The sequence below is a fragment of the Nipponia nippon genome, unplaced genomic scaffold (assembly GCF_047370975.1).
Source record: "Nipponia nippon isolate SJK-2023a ecotype South Korea unplaced genomic scaffold, ASM4737097v1 scaffold_10, whole genome shotgun sequence".
In the NCBI taxonomy this organism is placed as follows: Eukaryota; Metazoa; Chordata; class Aves; order Pelecaniformes; family Threskiornithidae; genus Nipponia; species Nipponia nippon.
The window spans coordinates 1694759-1712302 of record NW_028262291.1 but is presented as its reverse complement, the minus strand read 5'-3'; the positions used below and the strand labels follow the sequence as shown (position 1 = coordinate 1712302).

Below are 17544 nucleotides of genomic sequence, written 5' to 3'. Positions count from 1 at the left end.
AAGGAAGTTGATTATTACTTTTTTTATAATACCTAAATAATAAATAATATTTATATTAAGTCATATTTAAATAGCATTTGCTTTGGATAATAACTTTCTGCCCAATACATGGTCACCGTCAGGTCTCAGGCTGCAGCCGGGCAAAGTCCCGTCCCTCCTAGCGCAGCACGTAGCCTTGGTTCAAGGAGAAACGTGTTTTCCAGGTGTCTTGCTTCCAGGTGCATTTAGTCCCTGCTTCTTGAAGGTGCCATATCTAACCCTCCTTACCATGGAAGGGTAGCTCTCTCCTTTCAGCTAACCAGGAACCGTGGATGGACAAGGAGGAGAGGACTCTACCTTTTGCTTTCCTCATGGCGTTCTTCATGTCTGCGTTTCTTAGGCTGTAGATGAGCGGGTTCAGCATGGGGACTGCAACGGAGTACAGCACGGAGACCACCTCGTCACGCTCCAAGGAGTGTCTGGAGCCGGGGTGCAGGTACATGAAGAGGGAGCTGCCGTAGTACAAAGCGATGGAGAGCAAGTGAGAGGCACAAGTGGAGAAGGCTTTGTGCCAAGTGGCCGCGGAGTGCATCTTCAAGACGGCGGAGAGGACCAACAAGTAGGAGAGTAAAATGAAGACCGTGGTGCTTAGCACGTTGAACCCCACCACGGCAGAAACCATCACCTCGTTGACATGGGTGTCAGAGCAGGAGAGGGCTAGCAGCGGTGGTCCATCACAGAAGAAATGATTGATCCTCTTAGACCGGCAGAACGGGAGACGAAATATGGAAACTGTGTGTATAGTGGAGCTGATCACACCAGCTAAGTAGGCAGCAGCCAACATCCCAACGCAAAGCCTCTGGGACATGACCACAGAGTAGAGCAGGGGCTTACAAATGGCTACGTAGCGATCGTAAGCCATGGCAGCCAGCACGTAGCACTCGGCGGTGGCACAAGTCGCAAAGGAGAAGAGCTGAGTGGCACACCTAATGAAGGAAATAACCTTCTTCTCCGCTAAAAAATTCAGCAAGGTTTGAGGGATGATGGTGGAGGAGTAGCAGATGTCCAGGAGAGCCAAGTGGCTTAGGAAGAAGTACATGGGGGTGTGGAGGCACACATCGAGTCTGATTAATATTATTACTCCCAGATTTCCTATTAGAGTCACCACATAGATGGCAAGGAATAAGACAAAACTTGTCACCTGCAGGTCTTCTCGGTTTGTGAAGCCCAGGAGAATGAACTCGGATGCAAATGTATAATTATCTTCAACCATATTGAATATATAAGCAGTTCAGCTGCTTTATGTCTTTCAAATGGAAATGCTTAACAGCATCTGTCACTAATGTTAAGAATGTCAATTTTTGTCTAGCAAGCAGTTACACCACTTTAAGTCATTATAACGTAAATTCTCTTTGAGAGAGGAAAAACACCAGTTTCCGAGGCCTATCTCCCTGTTCAGCCTTAGATAAGTGCATACAACCACCAGCAACACACTTGGAAGGGGGTGGATATTTTAAGGAAAGGAAGGAGGGCAATACCACACCAGAATAAAGCATAAATAAATTGCAGAGCTTTCTCATAGTTTCTCTCAAGCCATTTACACACGGCAATCCATGATTTTCGCAATAACTGCTGGGAAAATGAAATTATTTCTCATCTTTTGAGTGCTCCCAGTCCAGTGGGAGTACATGAGGAATAAATCTCTGTTCCCTGTGTCCCAGGAAGACCTCTTCTAGGTGAAAGCACTGGAAAAACGCGACTTCCCTTAGCGTAATTTTTCCTCATGTAGGATTGGTGCCGTAATAAAAGCCAGGATTTGTCTCACCTCTCTTTGCTTTAGACGTGATGCCTAACTTGGAGATAAAAGATAAATTCAGCCTTGCTCTCTCTGCTCACCCAAGAGAAATCAGCAGCTCCTAAAAATCACATTCTGCGACAGATAGAATAACTAAACATTGATTTTGCCTGGATAACATTAATCATTGCCTGACAGAGTTACACAAGAGAGCAAAGCAGGAGTGCATGCTGCCTGGCGACTGACAAACAGATCCAAACTTAAAAGTCATAATTATTTGATGACCCTTTGCCGAAGGGGTGAGCTTCACCTCCAGACCCCGACATCTCATTTCAGATGGCCTGTGAGCAACACGTCTAGTCTCCTGGTCTTATTAATGGGGATTTAGAGCTGCTTTTCACTGCTCGCGTAGAGATGCCGGAGGCAAAGCAACGTCTGAGACACCCGCACGGCACTGGAAGATGCGTTACAAATAATGAAAATCGAGCTGTTTGGGTCTGGAGCTGAATCATCCCCCAGGGGCAGCATCCACCTGCCCAGATGCAGACATCTACTGCCCTTGGAGAATTGACCCGAATTTCACAATTAACTAAGGCTTACCCTCACTTTTTCTTACTTGACAAGCCACCTGCTTTGTGTGAAGGGATCCAAGATGTAGCTATGAAACCCGGGAAGTTTATATGGCTGCAGCTTGTGCCGTGCACGATAGCTGCCCGCCAGGAATCACATCTCCCTGCGGCTTGAAGACGCTGACTGGAATGGAGATAAATACCCATACCTTACTGCCTTGGATTAGACATTATTCATGCTGACAGCCAGCTGGTTGGTCCACGCTCTGCTAAATAACTGCCAGCAACCCCCCGAATATTTATCCTCGTCCTCCTGGGGAAAGGATGTTCATTTGTGACACCTGCTTTCCTATTCGAATTTGGTAAGATCTCGCATCTCTTGGGCAAGCCGGCACAAGACCTTTCAACAGGCTGCCCTAGGAGTCACCAAGCAGCCTGTCGTTAGTGTTTTCCAAGATTTAGCTCATGACATTACGGATAGGAGAAAGACCAGCCACCGCCAAGACCCGACAGCCAAGCAAAGCCTTGCAGTGCCTCCTCCTGGCTAGAGAGCCGCGAGCCGGCTCTCGTGGTGGACGTTATCCTCAAAATCTCAGTATGGGAAGAAGGGCAAGGTGCCAGATCTATAGAGCTAAAATACACTGGCTAGCTGGTGTTTTAAAAGAGTCTTTCTGCCCAAACTATCATCTAGTGAATGCAGAAAAGCCTCGCTAACAGGATGGTTTAAAATGCGAAGCAAAAGCACCCCGTGCTCACACCTCCAGCATCCCTCTGGTTTCTCAGGGTGGCCGTCGCTGCCGCCCTGGCGCAGAGCAGGGGGACGGTCCTGGGGATCCTGCGGACACTGCCAGGCGAAGTGGGATTTTCACAGCGGGGATTTCTGCGGCTTTGCTTTCAGGTTCTGTCGCAGGGTTTTTATACTCACAGCTGCTCCCCGCTCCGGCTGGAAAGGCACGTCATGCCTCCTCCCATGCAACATCTACCTGTGCTTCCAGAGCTTTGCCCTTCGTGGTATTCACAGAGCCGGGGGTAAAACAAGTCGGGGAATAACACCTTAACCTCCAGGGAGCTGTCAGACCAAGTGACACAGCCCCTGCCAAGCCCAGAGAGGTCCCGCAACTCTCCACTGCCAAGTCAAGAGAGAGCCAATGGGTTTTTAAAATTAACGACACCAGAAGGTGTTATTTGAACAACAGCAACTCAAAAATGTTGCCTTTAATTGTTTCATACATCCTAAAAAAAGCCCAAAAGATGGTTTATCGCAGTTCCCCTATTGCATGTGCAATATCTCTATTCAAAAACCTCTTATTTTTTTTCCACAGAGCGGCTCTTCTTGGAAGTGGTTGACCCTCAGTGCAGATCGCATGCGATGAGAAATCAGCACTTCTTTTTCTCACTTTATGCTGATGTTCAGAATGAAAAAAAAAAAAAGGCTTTAATTTTCATTTTGATGTATCTGCCTTTATTTTTCAATCAGAAACTCTTCCCATACTTTGCTCCCAAAGATGAGAGGTGGCTGCACCGACCGCAGTTTCATCCAGGAGAGGACAAAAGTCACCTCTCTGTCTGCTCCAAAAAAACCTAGTAGGGAACGGCCCCGGTTTTGTCCACCCAGCGCTCAGCTTTTCATAGCGAAGGGGGTTTTCTTCCCCGTGAAGGTCCCCAGGATGAATCCCCCACGCTGAGCCAGGAAGCAGGTGACTCTATAGGTAGCCTCAGCCATTGAATTCAGCATCCGAGCGCGCCGAGGGCAGCAGCTCACCTGGGGTTAGTTAGGCAGCAATAGGTGTGATTGACCTAAGTCAACAACGAAAAAATGAAATCCTTCGCCTCCATGGGATAAAAGTTCTGATCTCTCCGTGTATTTTCATTTGCCTTTATTGTAAAATCTGGGCTAGCCATGTTAGGGGTAAAGATGTGCTGTAGGGAGCCTTTCTGAGAGTGATCTGTAGATCTATAGGAAACAATTGATGTAGGAGGTAATAATTTAAAATATCAGGAATTATCCTGGCAAGTGGTGTATGGTTAGCCCAGACTATTTAAGAGAAAAATCATTCATAAAGCAGAGTGAATTTGATAATCTGGATTTCATAGAATCGTACAACCTGAAGCCTCACCCAAGGATTGCATTAGAAAAAATAAAATGCAGTTTAAAACCTCATTTCTAAATGCGAGGGGAACTTGGTCAGAAGCTTGTTCAAACATCCGACGTTGCCCGTTCATTTTTATTAGGTTCGGGACCTCAGCAAATGCTGAGAAAAGAAACCATCTGAATGGGATCAGCCAACCGTAGAGGCAGCGCAATGGCCTTGATTTATTTATACGCTATTTTTCAGGTTCCTGAGCAAGGATGAGCCACTTAGCTACCCAAGGCTTACTAGCACATAAAAAAACCAAGTTTTCATCTCAAAAAGGAGCAGATATTTCCAACAATGTCCAATAGATGGTGACGATGTATAAGAAATCCTAATTATTATTTTTCTAGCCACTTATTTGGCATTTTCCCCCCTCCAGCACTCCCTTTTGATACCCGCAAGTCCGTTACAGCCATTTCGCATCTCTCGGGGCTGACAACAGAGCGTAACGGTACGCAGAAGGAAGAAAAAGAAGTCGTCCATGTATAAACAGGGATGGGTTTTAGTCAGAAGTAGATGAAATGCAACTTTTGAGAAGGAGAGGGGCATCTAAAGAACAGGTATATTTGTATACCGTCATGCCTTGCCAGCGACAGCAAGAGTCAGCTTCAGGCTGGTAACTTTAGTATCAAAAAATAATAATAAAATAATAATAAAGTTCTAGGTGCTGGCCAGGGTCACATCACTGTTTGGGTTATTTTTCACCATCTTAGAGAGTATTTTTCCCACCGCAACTATGCAGCTCACAACAAGGTGGCAAATCCTCACCCAGGACCCAGCCAAGGCTCCGCCGTCCCAGACGCTCGTCTCCACGTCCCCTCCCAGAGGAGCTTGTTAAGGTGATATCATCGGGGACACCTCCTACCTTCAAGCGATGAAATGCTAAAGAAATATTAAAGTTTCTTGGGGTGGGGGGAAAAAATTGTGGGTACTCTTCCCCCCGGTGGCATTGCATTTTCACAGCAACCACAGGTTTCTGTTCAGAATATGGTGAAAGGGGGGAGCTGCAGTTTCTGGCAGGAGTTGCTTCTCACGTAAGAAATAAAGACTGGGGTTGGTTTTTTATTAACCTCCATCTTTTTTTATTATGCTCCATTTTTTTTTTTTTTTTTTTGTTTCAGGGTGGGTTTTTTGTTCGGGTTTTTTTTTTTTTTCTTTTTTCCCTGGTTTTGGTGTTTTGTTTTGTTTTTTTTTAATTCCTTTTCCCCACTGCTGCATGCCAAAGTGCAAATCTCTGACTGCAAACTCTGACAGTAGCACTGTCTTTGTTTTTAACAAACTGCTGTGGGCATAAATTAGAAAACTAATTGAAGGCTTTGAAAGGCAGAAATGGGGGAATGAAAGGAGAAAGGTGTACAGTTGCCTAAAAAGAAGTGACAAAGACCAGTTTAACCCTGCAATATAACTCAGCAGCCTGGTTTCAGAGGCAGACCTATTTAAGAATTTATATTTCATTCACTTGGCTTATTCACTGTATCCCATTACCCCCTTAACTGCATTAAAACTTCAAAGTTTATCCATTTAGACCTTGGGTTTTCATCCTTCCTAGGAAGAGCTTTTCACAGGAGCTGCCCCCCAAAACCCAGCCCATAAATCATTAAGACCCCAAGTGCCCAATGCCACCCATGAAATTATTCAGCATTTCTCTGGAATAGACATTTTTCTACTAAAATGTCCCACATACCTTCATTTACTGAGCAGGTATCACAGCTACATTGAGGCTAGGGAGTGACACGAAAAATCAGTGACATAGGTGTGTTGGCATACGCATTTAACACAATAATATATTGCATTATATATAAATATATAGTATAATATACATTTAATAATATATTTTTATATATATACACACACATATGTATATATGCGTATAGCTTGCTGTTCATAGGAGCAGAGACCTCCTAGATGTCCTTTCTGACCAAAAACTATTCCACATCGTGCTCAAAGCAGGGCTGACTTCACAGCCACATCAGGTTGCTCATGGCCTCATCCAGGCAACTTTTGAATATCTCCATGGCTGGGGGCTCCACAGCCCCCGAGAGCAATCCTGTATCGGGTTTTATCAAGGAGGCTTCAGAGCCTGACTGTGATTCTTTCTGCTGTTCTCCTCTGAGCATCCTTCACCTCCTGGTTCCTCAGGCTGTAGATGAGGGGGTTCAGCATCAGGATGACCACCATGCAGAAGACGGAGACTACTTTGTCAGTGTTCAGGGAGTAAATAGAGCTGGGGCGTAAATAGATGAAAATTGTTGTCCCATACAACATGGTCACAGCTATCAGGTGGGACGCGCAGGTGGAGAAGGCTTTTTGCCTGTCATCACCTGAATGGATCCTCAGGATGGCAAAGGAGATGAAGATGTAGGAGACCAGGATGGTGGAGATGGTGCTGAGCTCAATAATGCCAGCCAAGGAGAAGAGGACCATCTCACTGATGTAGGTGCTGGCGCAGGACAGAGCCAGGAGGGGAGGAACATCACAGAAGTGGTTGATGACATTGGAGTTGCAGAAGGGCAGCCTAATGATGAAGGTCATCTGTATGATGGAGTTCAAGACACCCCCAATGTAGGACCCCACCACCAGCCACACGCACAACCTCCGAGTCATAACAGAGGAATAAAGCAGGGCATTACAGATGGCCATGTACCGGTCGTACGCCATGATGGCCAGCAGGAAACACTCAGTCGTCACTAAGACTATGTAGAAGAAGGCTTGGCCCATGCAGCCAACGAAGGAAATGGTCTTCCTCTCCAATAGGAAGTTCACCAAGGTCCTGGGGGCAGTCACAGAGGAGAAGCAGATATCAACAACGGAGAGGCTGCCAAGGAAGAAGTACATGGATGTGGGGAGTCGTGGGTCACCTCGGATAACGACAATTATCCCCACGTTGCCCACAAGGGTGATGGTGTAGATGAGCAGGAACAACACAAAGAGGGCTGCCTTCATCTCCACTTGGTCGCTCAGGCCCTCAAGAACGAACTCTGCCACTGAGGTGTGATTCTGCTCTGCCATTCAGGGCTTCGTGTCTACCAAGCAAGGAGAGACCCTGAAAATACAGGACAGTGGAAACCATGCCTTTATTTATTTGAACTGAAATGCGATAACTTGATAATTTACACCCTGTGCAGCCAGGGCGCCCGGATCATTCATTTCTAGGGAGTTAGAGCGGATGGACTGCGCTGTAGCCATCTGCTCTGAGCTTGTCCGCCTTTACAGTCCAGGGAAAGAGGAGTTCCTTCTGAAGGGAGAGCATCCCAGCTTTCCCAAACACTTTCCCCGCCTGCAGCGAGGCGCTGCGGAAAGTCTCTCACTTTCTCACTGTGGGCAGACCCTCGGGCAGGTTCATTGGTATCGCAGGATCCCATTTTGGTACCTACAGTTGGACAAGATTGATGGCTATAGCAGCAGATAGGGATTCAGGTGGCACAGACCGAATCATCAGCTCTGCCCTTGACCTCCTGGGATTAAGTTTTTCTCCACGTTTGTTACCCTTCCTCCCCATTTCAAACCCATCATGATAAGGTGCCCAGAACAAGACAGCTCTGATTTTGGCAGCAGCTTCTGGCTATAATTGTAATAGCTTGGAGTAAGAGTAAAAATACTGTAGCTTTCCTTTGTTGGTTTTGGAAAAGACACTGAGGTAAAGGGAAAAAAAGTGTCTTTAATTTGTTGGGAAGCAGGGAGGGAGAGAGGAAGGGGGTGCTGCATGATCCTAAAACTCATTCAGGACATGAGTTTAATATTACAGTCTCCAAAACCTTGGGGAGATGAAGCCAGGGAGACCATGAGAAAAATTTGGGTCCAAGGCTGTTATTTGGAACCAGGCTAAGCATCAAACCTTTCCTTGGTACAATTTAGAGAATATACAATTAAGAGACTAAACACCATAAAATCTGTCTGGATTTCCCCATGACATTCAGAGCGAAGGTACCAGCCGTGCTGTTAGGGTCCCCTGTATGAAGAGTTTATGTGGGTTTAACAAACGATGAATCAGCCTTTCAACAAGCGAGCCCATCACGTCCCTGTTCACGGCCGCCCTCGCCACGCTGCAGCGGTCCACGGCAGGCACCATGAACCGCCACGATACGCTGATGGCTTTAATCATGCCCTCTATTTCCAGAAGTGGACTTGGAGATCAAACCTGATTTACAGAAGTGATTTGAGTGTCAGGAGATAGCTGTGAGTGTTTATGAGCATGAAGCAGCTGTAATGTACTCACCAAGCCCAGACAAAAGCGGGATCCACGATGCCGTCCTGGAATATAAAGTCACACCTGGTGCTCTCCCCAGTGCTCACAAACAGCGGCGTCCGACGGCAAATTGCACCTCGTTTCCAGGTGAAAACACGGTATGGCCAAGGGCACTGGCAGAAGGCATGAGGGAGGGGAACGGTCAAGGGGGACAAAAGAGCCAGACAGAGAATTCACTGTTTTAAGATGCCATCTGAGGAGGAAAACCTTCTCGGAGGGAGCCTGCTGGTGGCCCAGCGTGGCATCCCGGTGGTTAGGGCGCTCATGAGGACTTCTCTCAGCCCATTTTCAGCAGGCAAAACCCCAGCAGCTCCTGCCTCTCCCTTCAGCTGGAAGAGGAGTCAATGCCACGGATGAAACCACGGAGCTGTGCTGAGCCAACTCACTCAACTCCGGTTGCCTAGGTTTAGGCGCCTAGTTAAGCTGCTTGCCCTAATGAAAATGTGAAATACAGGTTTCTGTCCCTGGTAACATGAAGGTTCAGAATAAAATAATTAAATCTTTACAAGATTAAAGATGAGAATCAAAGTCTTACCCCACCAGATGAGCGCCAGGATCAGAAGACTCATTGAAGAGCCATTCTCCATCAGCAGAATATTTCTATAAAGAAACATTCTTTACTTTTAAAAGTGAATATCACTTTATTTCAGGGTCAGTGGGTGGGTTAATCTTTCCTTGAGAGTGTTCGCCTCTCTTCTTCTCCCAGGCTCCTTAAACATACCATAAGCATGACAATTTCTGATCTTTTGAATTCAAAACACTGGAGTGCATCCCAAGTGCAACCCAGCAGAAACATTTCATCTTCTTTTAGCAAGGCAGAGGAGCAAACCTTTACCTGCCGTCAATCAGAGCAGCCTCCCAAAGGTAACACTGCTGCAGTGATTTATACCGGAGCAGGGGAGTCCCAGCAGAGCTCACCTGGACCTTTCGGGGAATGGTCACACCTACCTGCGGATGAGGGTCACCTCCTCTTTGGAGGACGCTACAGGCTCAGGGTGTCTGCACAGGAAACCTGGGGACTGACCCTCGAAGCCACCCTCCTAGCTTCCAGATAAACAAGGGTGTCTCTCCCGAGCATTTGAGAGCCTCCTGCGTATTTTCATCAGCTGAAGTTCTTCCCTCGCAGCAACGTGTCGCTTTTATCCGTCTTTCCGCAGGTCTTTGTGGGCGACGGGCACCTCTCCTCAGAGAGCGAGTGTTTGTCATGGCTTTGGCTACAGTTCAGGTCTCCCAGAAAAGTGAATCTTGGTTGTATATTGCTGGCTTCTTAGTGAGAATCCATGAGTCACAACAGTCTAAACTGCTAAGAAAGGCTTAGCTATGTGTGCAGGAGGATGCAAAATCCTGTCCTAATTATTGTCACAAATACCAATAGCCTGTTACAAGCCTTGGCAGCCTCAAGGGACAGAAAAGGTCCAAAGGAGCACAAGTTATTCTTCACAAGCCCCTCTGACAAGCAAGGGGGAGATGAGAAGGTGCAGCCAAAGGGCAATTTACTCCAACTATCCTAAACACCTCTTGCAAGCAGCTTAGGCTGTGGTAATTAGCCCTGGATGGATGCCTGGAGCAGATGGCTGGGCTTACAGGAGGTGAAGGCTGACCCAAGCCTCCGGGCGATGAACGAGCCTGAAAGGCTTCCAGGCTACTGATGGTTAAGCACAGGGAGGTCTACACAGGACCCACCCGTCAGAACATGATTGACAGACAGTCCATTAAGCCTTTTTATCATGCGCCAGATATTCCCAGGAATATCTCAACCACCCATTTTTTCCTCCCTTTTGCAGAGAGCCAGGTCATTCTGCTGCTCCACTTCTATTGCAAGATCAAAACCATCTCATCACAGCCTGTCTTGAAAAGAGATGGTGCTAATCCAGTTCTTTCTACAAACTTTTTTGGGGGCTAGCAGAAAATTGATAGCATATTCCTGGTAATTTCAGTGTCATTCATCTCTGCTCAACACTCAAGAGATGCCAGCTTCTTTCAGTGTCTGGAATATTCAGTTGTTTACAATTCACACTATTTCTTTCAGTATACCTAATTTCTCCCTTTAAATAATAGAAGCCCATGCTTTTAGATTAAACTGACAACATGGATAGAGTCACCATATAAATAGCACATCATATTTGGATCCTATTTGATCCATAGACAGGATTTATTCATCTAGCAGTTGTCAACAACATTAAGTGGAGACATGTGAGCCAACTGCCTAGGCTCTCTTTGCTTATGAAGGTGGTGGTTCCGCTGTTCAGACATGGGTGTCCAGGACTTTGAGACCCACCATACACCTCTCCCGCTCCCCTAAACGGCAAAAGTCTCCCTACATCTTATGCCATACCTGCCAGACCTGTGTCCGTATGTCCCGTGATATCTCAGGCGGAATTAGATGGATCAGTAGACTCAGCGTAGCCCAGAGGAGGATTCGCCGTGTCCAAAGGAGACCCACGCATGATCACATGAACAGACAAGTTCTCCGTCAGTATAACCGAGAGCCTAGAGGACATGGACACATGGGATGGGTCTGGCTGAGAGAGGGACACATGGGATGGGTTTGGGCTCACCTCGCGCCAGGTCAGCAGGACATACGGACATAGACATGACCTATAGGTGTCCCAGCTTCTCTTCCAGTCTGTGCACTCCAACGATTTGATTCAGTTGGCCAAAGAGATGGCTCTGGCAGAAATGCTACAGGACTTCCAGGAACCCATGACCTTCTGGAGGAGCAGCTGGAGCCCAGCAGGAAGCCTTCAGTGGCCCCAGAGACCAGAGCCAGCACAACCAGCAACAGAGCAGCACCTGCACCAGCAAACCCAAATATTGACAGAAGAGCTGACCCCAGACGAGTGTTTTGGTTGGGCGTAGCTCTACAAACAACAATATTTTAACAGCAGGGTTTATATTTGGGGAGTTTGTGCCAACACTTTCACCACTGATTCACATTCGTTCCCACTTTATTACCAATCATCCAGGTACAACTCACAACACCCCTTCTTGAAAAGGGAAATAAAAACATGCTTTCCAGTTATTTACAAAGGAAACTTCTTTTGCTTCTTACAAACAGATGACAAAGAAAAACAATTTGTAGAAAGCAGTTACACAAATAGTCATGGGTAATTAGGTATAAACCTTTGAAATGTTTATCACTAAATTCTTCATCTCCCTTTATCAGCCATGCAGCTGTGTTGTGTATTGCTGCACCTAAGGGTATCTGTGGCCATTCATTTTCCTCTTATAAACGGAGATAAAAATGGAAAGGAGGAGTTGCAAATAAAAAAACCCATGAAAATAGTGTATAAACTGAAACCTGACATATGGAAGTGCCACGACCCATAGGCTGGGTGGGCTTCAGCCACTGTAAATTCAGATGTCTTGAAGTTAAATATGTCAGTCATGTTATATTTCCTATATGCAGCATTATGTCTTTATGCAACATAGCTCACGCAAGCCATTTCCCATGCTTATTTTAACAAGAATCATGGTCTTTTGTTCCTGCTAGGGAGGGAGACTCAGATCAGATTTAACGTTTGCCTATTCAGTTTTGAATTTGGGCAATTAAATCCCACAGCTAATGGTCTTTCAGATACAGGCAACGACATGCTCTGAGAAAATTAGAAATATTAGGTTTATTGCAACTAACACACCATGGCTTTACTGTACATCCTTAAGTTTGAATATAGGTACTGAAAGATTCCACTAAGCAGTACATTGAGGAACTGCCACTGTCCAATATTTAATGTTGTGTATCAACAAAATCATTTGAAGTATTTATTCACTATAAAACACATTTGGAAGGATTAAAGCGCAGCAGAAAATTTTTAACATACCTTTGAACATACTTTGGTGGGTCACTGTGGTGAAGAGGGTTCAGAGGAGTTCCTCTCAATTTTCCCCGTTTCCTGCAGCTTTAGGGAAAGGTTTCCTCCTCTCCCACCCGAGCCTCCTTGGTCTGCTCCGTGCGTTCGCCTGCATGCTCCCATCTGTCCTGGGGATTACCTGGAAGCACTGAAGTTCACCTTAAATCTGTAGCTCCCACCTCATGGCTGGAAGAGGTGCAGCACTTGGTAGGGACGTAGTACACTGCGCTGATGAACGATGGCCAAACTGTAGGAGAGCCACAAGTAGGCTCAAGCCAAAGGCAGCTGAGAAGACAATGCTCCAAGTCCTCAGCAGAATCTCACAAATGTGTCATTTTTACAGGGCTGAGCCTTGTCATATATTTCCCTTCAAGAGAGAGGTGACTTGGGGTTGCCTAAGGAATGGTAGGTCCACGAGGAAACCCAGCACACGCTTGCCTCCAAATATTCAGAAACAATCCGGATGTTTTAGCACATTTCCCCACATATTAACCTTTGGTTCTTCAATGAGTACGTATTTCTCCTGTTATGAAATGCACTATCTAGAGGCAAATGTATAACAAATGAATCCCACGTCAATACAGCCAGACTACAAAATGGACAGTAATACACAGAAGAATTATCACAGCTTCTCTCTGATTTCAAAAAGACCCCAAAACACAGACCCCATTCCTAAATGCCAAACCATTTACCACTTTAGCAGGGAAATAATTGCTCTTTTCAGAGCACTCTTCACCTCCCAGTTCCTCAGGCTGTAGATGAAGGGTTTCAGCATGGGGGTCACCACCACGTAAAAGACAGGCACGATTTTGTCCCTGCCCAGGGAGCAGCTGGAGCTGGGCCGCAGGTACATGAAGAGAAGGGTCCCATAGAAGATGGTGACAACCACCAGGTGGGATGCACAGGTACCAAAAGCTTTGCGCTTGCCCAGTGCAGAGCCCATCCTCAGGATGGTGAATAGGATGCAACCATAGGAGATGAGGATGACTGATATGGTGGTGACCCCATTGAAGCCCCCAAAAATAAGTACCAGCACTTGGTTGAGGCGAGTATCAGAGCAGGCCAGTTTTGTCAGCGGTGGCCCATCGCAGAAGTGGTCGATGACATCGGGGCCACACAAGGACACTCTCAATGCAAACCCCTTGAGCACCATCGAATTAAAAACCCAACTGCATAGGACCCAGTCAAGAGGGAAACGCAGACCCTGTGGGACATGACAACAGGGTAGCACAACGGGTTGCAGATGGCAACGTAGCAATCGTACGCCATCACGGCCAGGAGGTAACACTCCACAGTCGCAAACGCAGCATAGAAATACAGCTATATGAAGCAGCCGGCAAAAGAAATGGTCTTCCTTTCTGATGAGAGGTTCAGCAGCATTTTGGGTGTCACAACTGAGGAGCAGCACAGGTCCAAGAAGGACAAGTTGCTGAGGAAGAAGTACGTGGGGGTTTGAAGTTGGGCATCCGGCCAGACTACAACAATGATGCCAAGGTTTCCCACCACAGTGGTGACATAGGCGAGCAGGAAAACCACAAAGAGGGTAACCTGGAGGTCGAGGCGATCCGTGAACCCCTTGAAAACAAATTCTGTCACCATAGTCCAGTTTTCCCAAGCCATCAGCATGCAAGAGACTCCCAGCTCTCGGGCAGGGAAGCGATTTCCATGAGATCACTTACGATGACTTAATCACTTGTTTAATTATTAGTGGTTTTTAATCCTGTGCTCTGCAGATAATGAAGACATTTTCTAATGAAACACTGCCAGACAGCCTGGGAGGATGCTCAGTCGGTCCACAACCACCTGGCCATGCAGGGACCCACGTCTCCTGCCTACATCTGCCATTCAAGCTCTTAAACCAAGCTTTGAATATAACTTCCGCCTTCATGTAGTGGTTTCAAGGAAAGAAGTATGAAACCAACAAAGCGAATTTTCCCTCGGACATCACCGTGGTCTTCGCTCTGTGCGTTGCTTCCCTCTGTGTGCGGTTTTTGCCGCATTAAGGGAAGAGCAGCTCACATTCATTAATGTTTGTTCCGATAATACACAATATTAGCGTTCACTCTGCTTTTCAGGTTGATGATGTCCCAGAGACTCTTTTTATTATCCCAGGTAGCTCTGGGTTTGACTTTGTTGCTCCGGGCTTCTTATTCTAAGTGCTCAGAAGCAAAAATAATGTGTTGGGTTTTTTTTTAAAAAAGTGATTGTTAGCAAAGTTAGTGGCTACTTTGGGGAATAAACTGCATTTCAATAACTGCTCTCATCTCATGAGAATAAATACATGGACAGAAGAGCATAAGCATATATCTTTCCTTTTCAAATATCTTCCAGCTTAGCTGGTGACTTGCTAAAAATTGCGCTCTCCCCTTTATTTCTATCATTTAGCTGACATTTTAAGCAAACAGTAACTTTCAAGCAACTGATTAACATGCCAAATTAAGGTTAGGAAGTAAAACTTCCTTCTAGAAAAAAGTCGGAACTTAGCTACGTGTCTCAAACACAGACATTTGGGGGCAGTTTAAATATAGCTCCCTTTTCTCAATCAGAAAGCCTCAGTCTGCCCTCTTACCAGGCTGGAGTACACTGCAATTTCTTTTTTATTCCCCGAGATGCCACTTCTTCTCGTTTCCTTAGCAGATCCAGCCTTTTTCACGCCGAACTGCTCTTGTGCCTGCCCCTGTTATTAGTTTCTCCGAGGAGATCATTCAAAAGACAGACAAAAGCTGCACCTTTTTATTTCGGAGGAAAGCTAGAAAAGTAATAATGCAGAAAGTTAGACAATATCCTATTAAATTCACTTGAAAAATGTGTGTTCATCTCATAAATAGGATAAAATAATTCATACGTCCCCAAAAAGGATTGTGCCTGGGCAGAGGGTAAACACATAAGACACACTAAAGATTTCTTCTGTACACGTATATATTTGTCCCAGTGTAGCTCTGACCAGTAGGCAAGGATATGTTTTCAAAGAGAAATGGCAATTTTTGCTCTTGTGACAATCACTGCTGCATTTCTTTGGCATTGCCTCTAATCAAAGCTTTCTTACCTGTCTGCATGACTCTATTGCACAGAATCATCACTGACTTAAGAAGAAACTTATTTTCCCACCTTCTAGCTTGCTTTATAAATCAGAGCTTCAGGGCAGCAAATTTATTCCAAGTGTCCTTTTCTTCTCCTGTTTTTTAATTCTACACGGCGTTGGATGTCCGTGTATGGCTGGGTCTCCCAGAGGCTCTCGTCTTCACTATTTATTGCTTTCCAGCTTAGATGGTTGGGATAAGCTGTCAACAGCCTCATTGGGCACATGGCCCCATGCCAATCACTCCTGCTTTTTCTCCCCTTCAGACATAATTGGAAAGTTCCCTTAGTGATTTGAGGAGTTAGAGGTCTGGAGCTATCACCTCCCTCACCCTTGAGATGGCTTGTCTTCTGGGAGCAAGAATACGCCAAGATCAGAAACTGCTGCGAGGTTATTGAGAAACAGCATCTCCTAGAGACGGCGTCTCAGCCTCCTGTAGCTATGGAAACACTCAAGCTGGAAAGATTTACCCATCTTTACTAAGCCTTGGGAATCATAAAGAATACTCTACCCATTTCCAAAACATTTACCCATCTTTACTAAGCCTTGGGAATCATAAAGAATACTCTACCCATTTCCAAAACAAAATGTTGCCAGCCTACTGAAGATCATAATTCTAATATCAAATTGGGAGATGGAGGAGGTACTAAGGACCAGAGAATAAAAATTGAATATAATGTTAAATTTATTACTCTCTTTCCCTCCCTGAGCATGCTGTCTCCCACAGTACCTGTGTGGGGACATGGTCTGGATGGAGTGAGACTGCCAGGGGAGTGAGCCCTGGCTGGGCTGTTGGGTGCAGAAGGTGATGGGTGGTGGGTTCTGCTCTGCCTGGAGGCTGGGGAGTGCCACAGGGGTTTGTCCTTTTCAGTCTCCTTAAATAGAGTCAAGGGGGACACCATGGTGTGCAGGGGACCATCCCACAGTACCTGAGCAAGGCGAGTAGGGTAGACCCAGAGGCCTGGGCCAAATTCAGCCAACTCCAGACCATCGGGCAAGTTGGTGATGATGAATAAAGTCCAAGCTCAAGCCAAGTTAATCCCCTGGTCAGGTCCAGCAGTTCCTAGGTAGGTCCATGATCAAGCAAAGGTGCAGATCAAAGGAGTCCATAGCTGTGCATGCCTATTGCTAAACTGGAAACCAGCACTCCTCTAGCATAAGCCAAGAGAGGAATGAGCTCCCTGGGCTGAGCTTAAATAGGGCTCATGGGCAAATGGGCAGAGGGTGGGGATGGAGGCCCCAGGTGAGGCTGGTCAGGGCCATTAAGGCCTATTAGTTCACTCTGAGAGAGATGAATCACTGTCTGAAAATGCCCATTTCTCAACATTGAATATAGTAGAAGCCCAGAGTCACCAGCTCAGGTGTGGACATCCAGGCCATAGGTACCTAAATGTGGATAATCCCACCCTTGCTGGAAAACTGCTGTCTAGTGTCCACAGAGGAACATCAGCTCCAGAGATGGAGTCAGTTGTGCTTTGTGAACCATTTGAGGACCCTCTGAAAGATATGAAATGTCTCTAAACCCATTTTCATTCTGTCGGCAGGGTCAGACCGAAACCTTTGTGTGGTCCACAAGTATCTCAGAAGCATCACACAAGCTGGTCATCACTGCTGCTGTGTATCTCTGCTCAGTGATGGCTCATCCACGTGATGTCTTTCAGATACCCGAAGCAGCACAATGGCTTTCAGAATTGCATTTCACCACTTTTTTTTTTCTTTTCTTTTCTTTTTTTTTTGCTTTGGTAAACCCTGCCTTGAGGAGCCCTAGGGGCTTTCTCCCAGGAGAGTAGGAGGGACTGTACTTACAGCCCCATCACCCCCAAGCTCAGCTATCGGAGTCTGGGAAGGAGCACGTCTCTCTTCACATCAGGTGGTTAACAGAGGTTATGC

General features: G+C 46.2%; 3 protein-coding genes across 4 annotated transcripts; all 3 read right to left on the bottom strand.

Moving 5' to 3' along the window:
- Window positions 1–253: 253 nt before the first annotated feature.
- On the bottom strand, window positions 254–1252 carry LOC104009087 (olfactory receptor 5T7). Its single transcript, XM_009461042.1, has one exon. The coding sequence runs from the start codon at window positions 1250–1252 to the stop codon at window positions 254–256; it is 999 nt and encodes a 332-aa protein (XP_009459317.1).
- Window positions 1253–6439: 5187 nt separating this feature from the next.
- Window positions 6440–11077, bottom strand: LOC104008921 (olfactory receptor 5G9). Of its 2 annotated transcripts, none has more exons than XM_087741152.1 (2): window positions 11060–11077; window positions 6440–7521 (listed from the first exon to the last, which is right to left on the bottom strand). In XM_087741152.1, exon 2 carries the CDS (start codon window positions 7485–7487, stop codon window positions 6552–6554), a length of 936 nt encoding a protein of 311 aa, XP_087597278.1. In that variant the 5' UTR covers window positions 7488–7521; window positions 11060–11077; the 3' UTR covers window positions 6440–6551. The 2 variants fall into 2 exon arrangements, with proteins under 2 accessions (XP_087597278.1, XP_009459128.1); XM_009460853.2 differs by lacking the exon at window positions 11060–11077 and adding an exon at window positions 8695–8833.
- A 2186-nt stretch (window positions 11078–13263) lies between these two features.
- Window positions 13264–16792, bottom strand: LOC104009076 (olfactory receptor 5AP2-like). Its single transcript, XM_087741141.1, is given in 4 exon segments — window positions 13264–13727; window positions 13730–14727; window positions 15145–15324; window positions 16584–16792. Coding segments are annotated over 2 exon segments (936 nt in total). The 5' UTR covers window positions 14202–14727; window positions 15145–15324; window positions 16584–16792.
- Window positions 16793–17544: the final 752 nt, after the last annotated feature.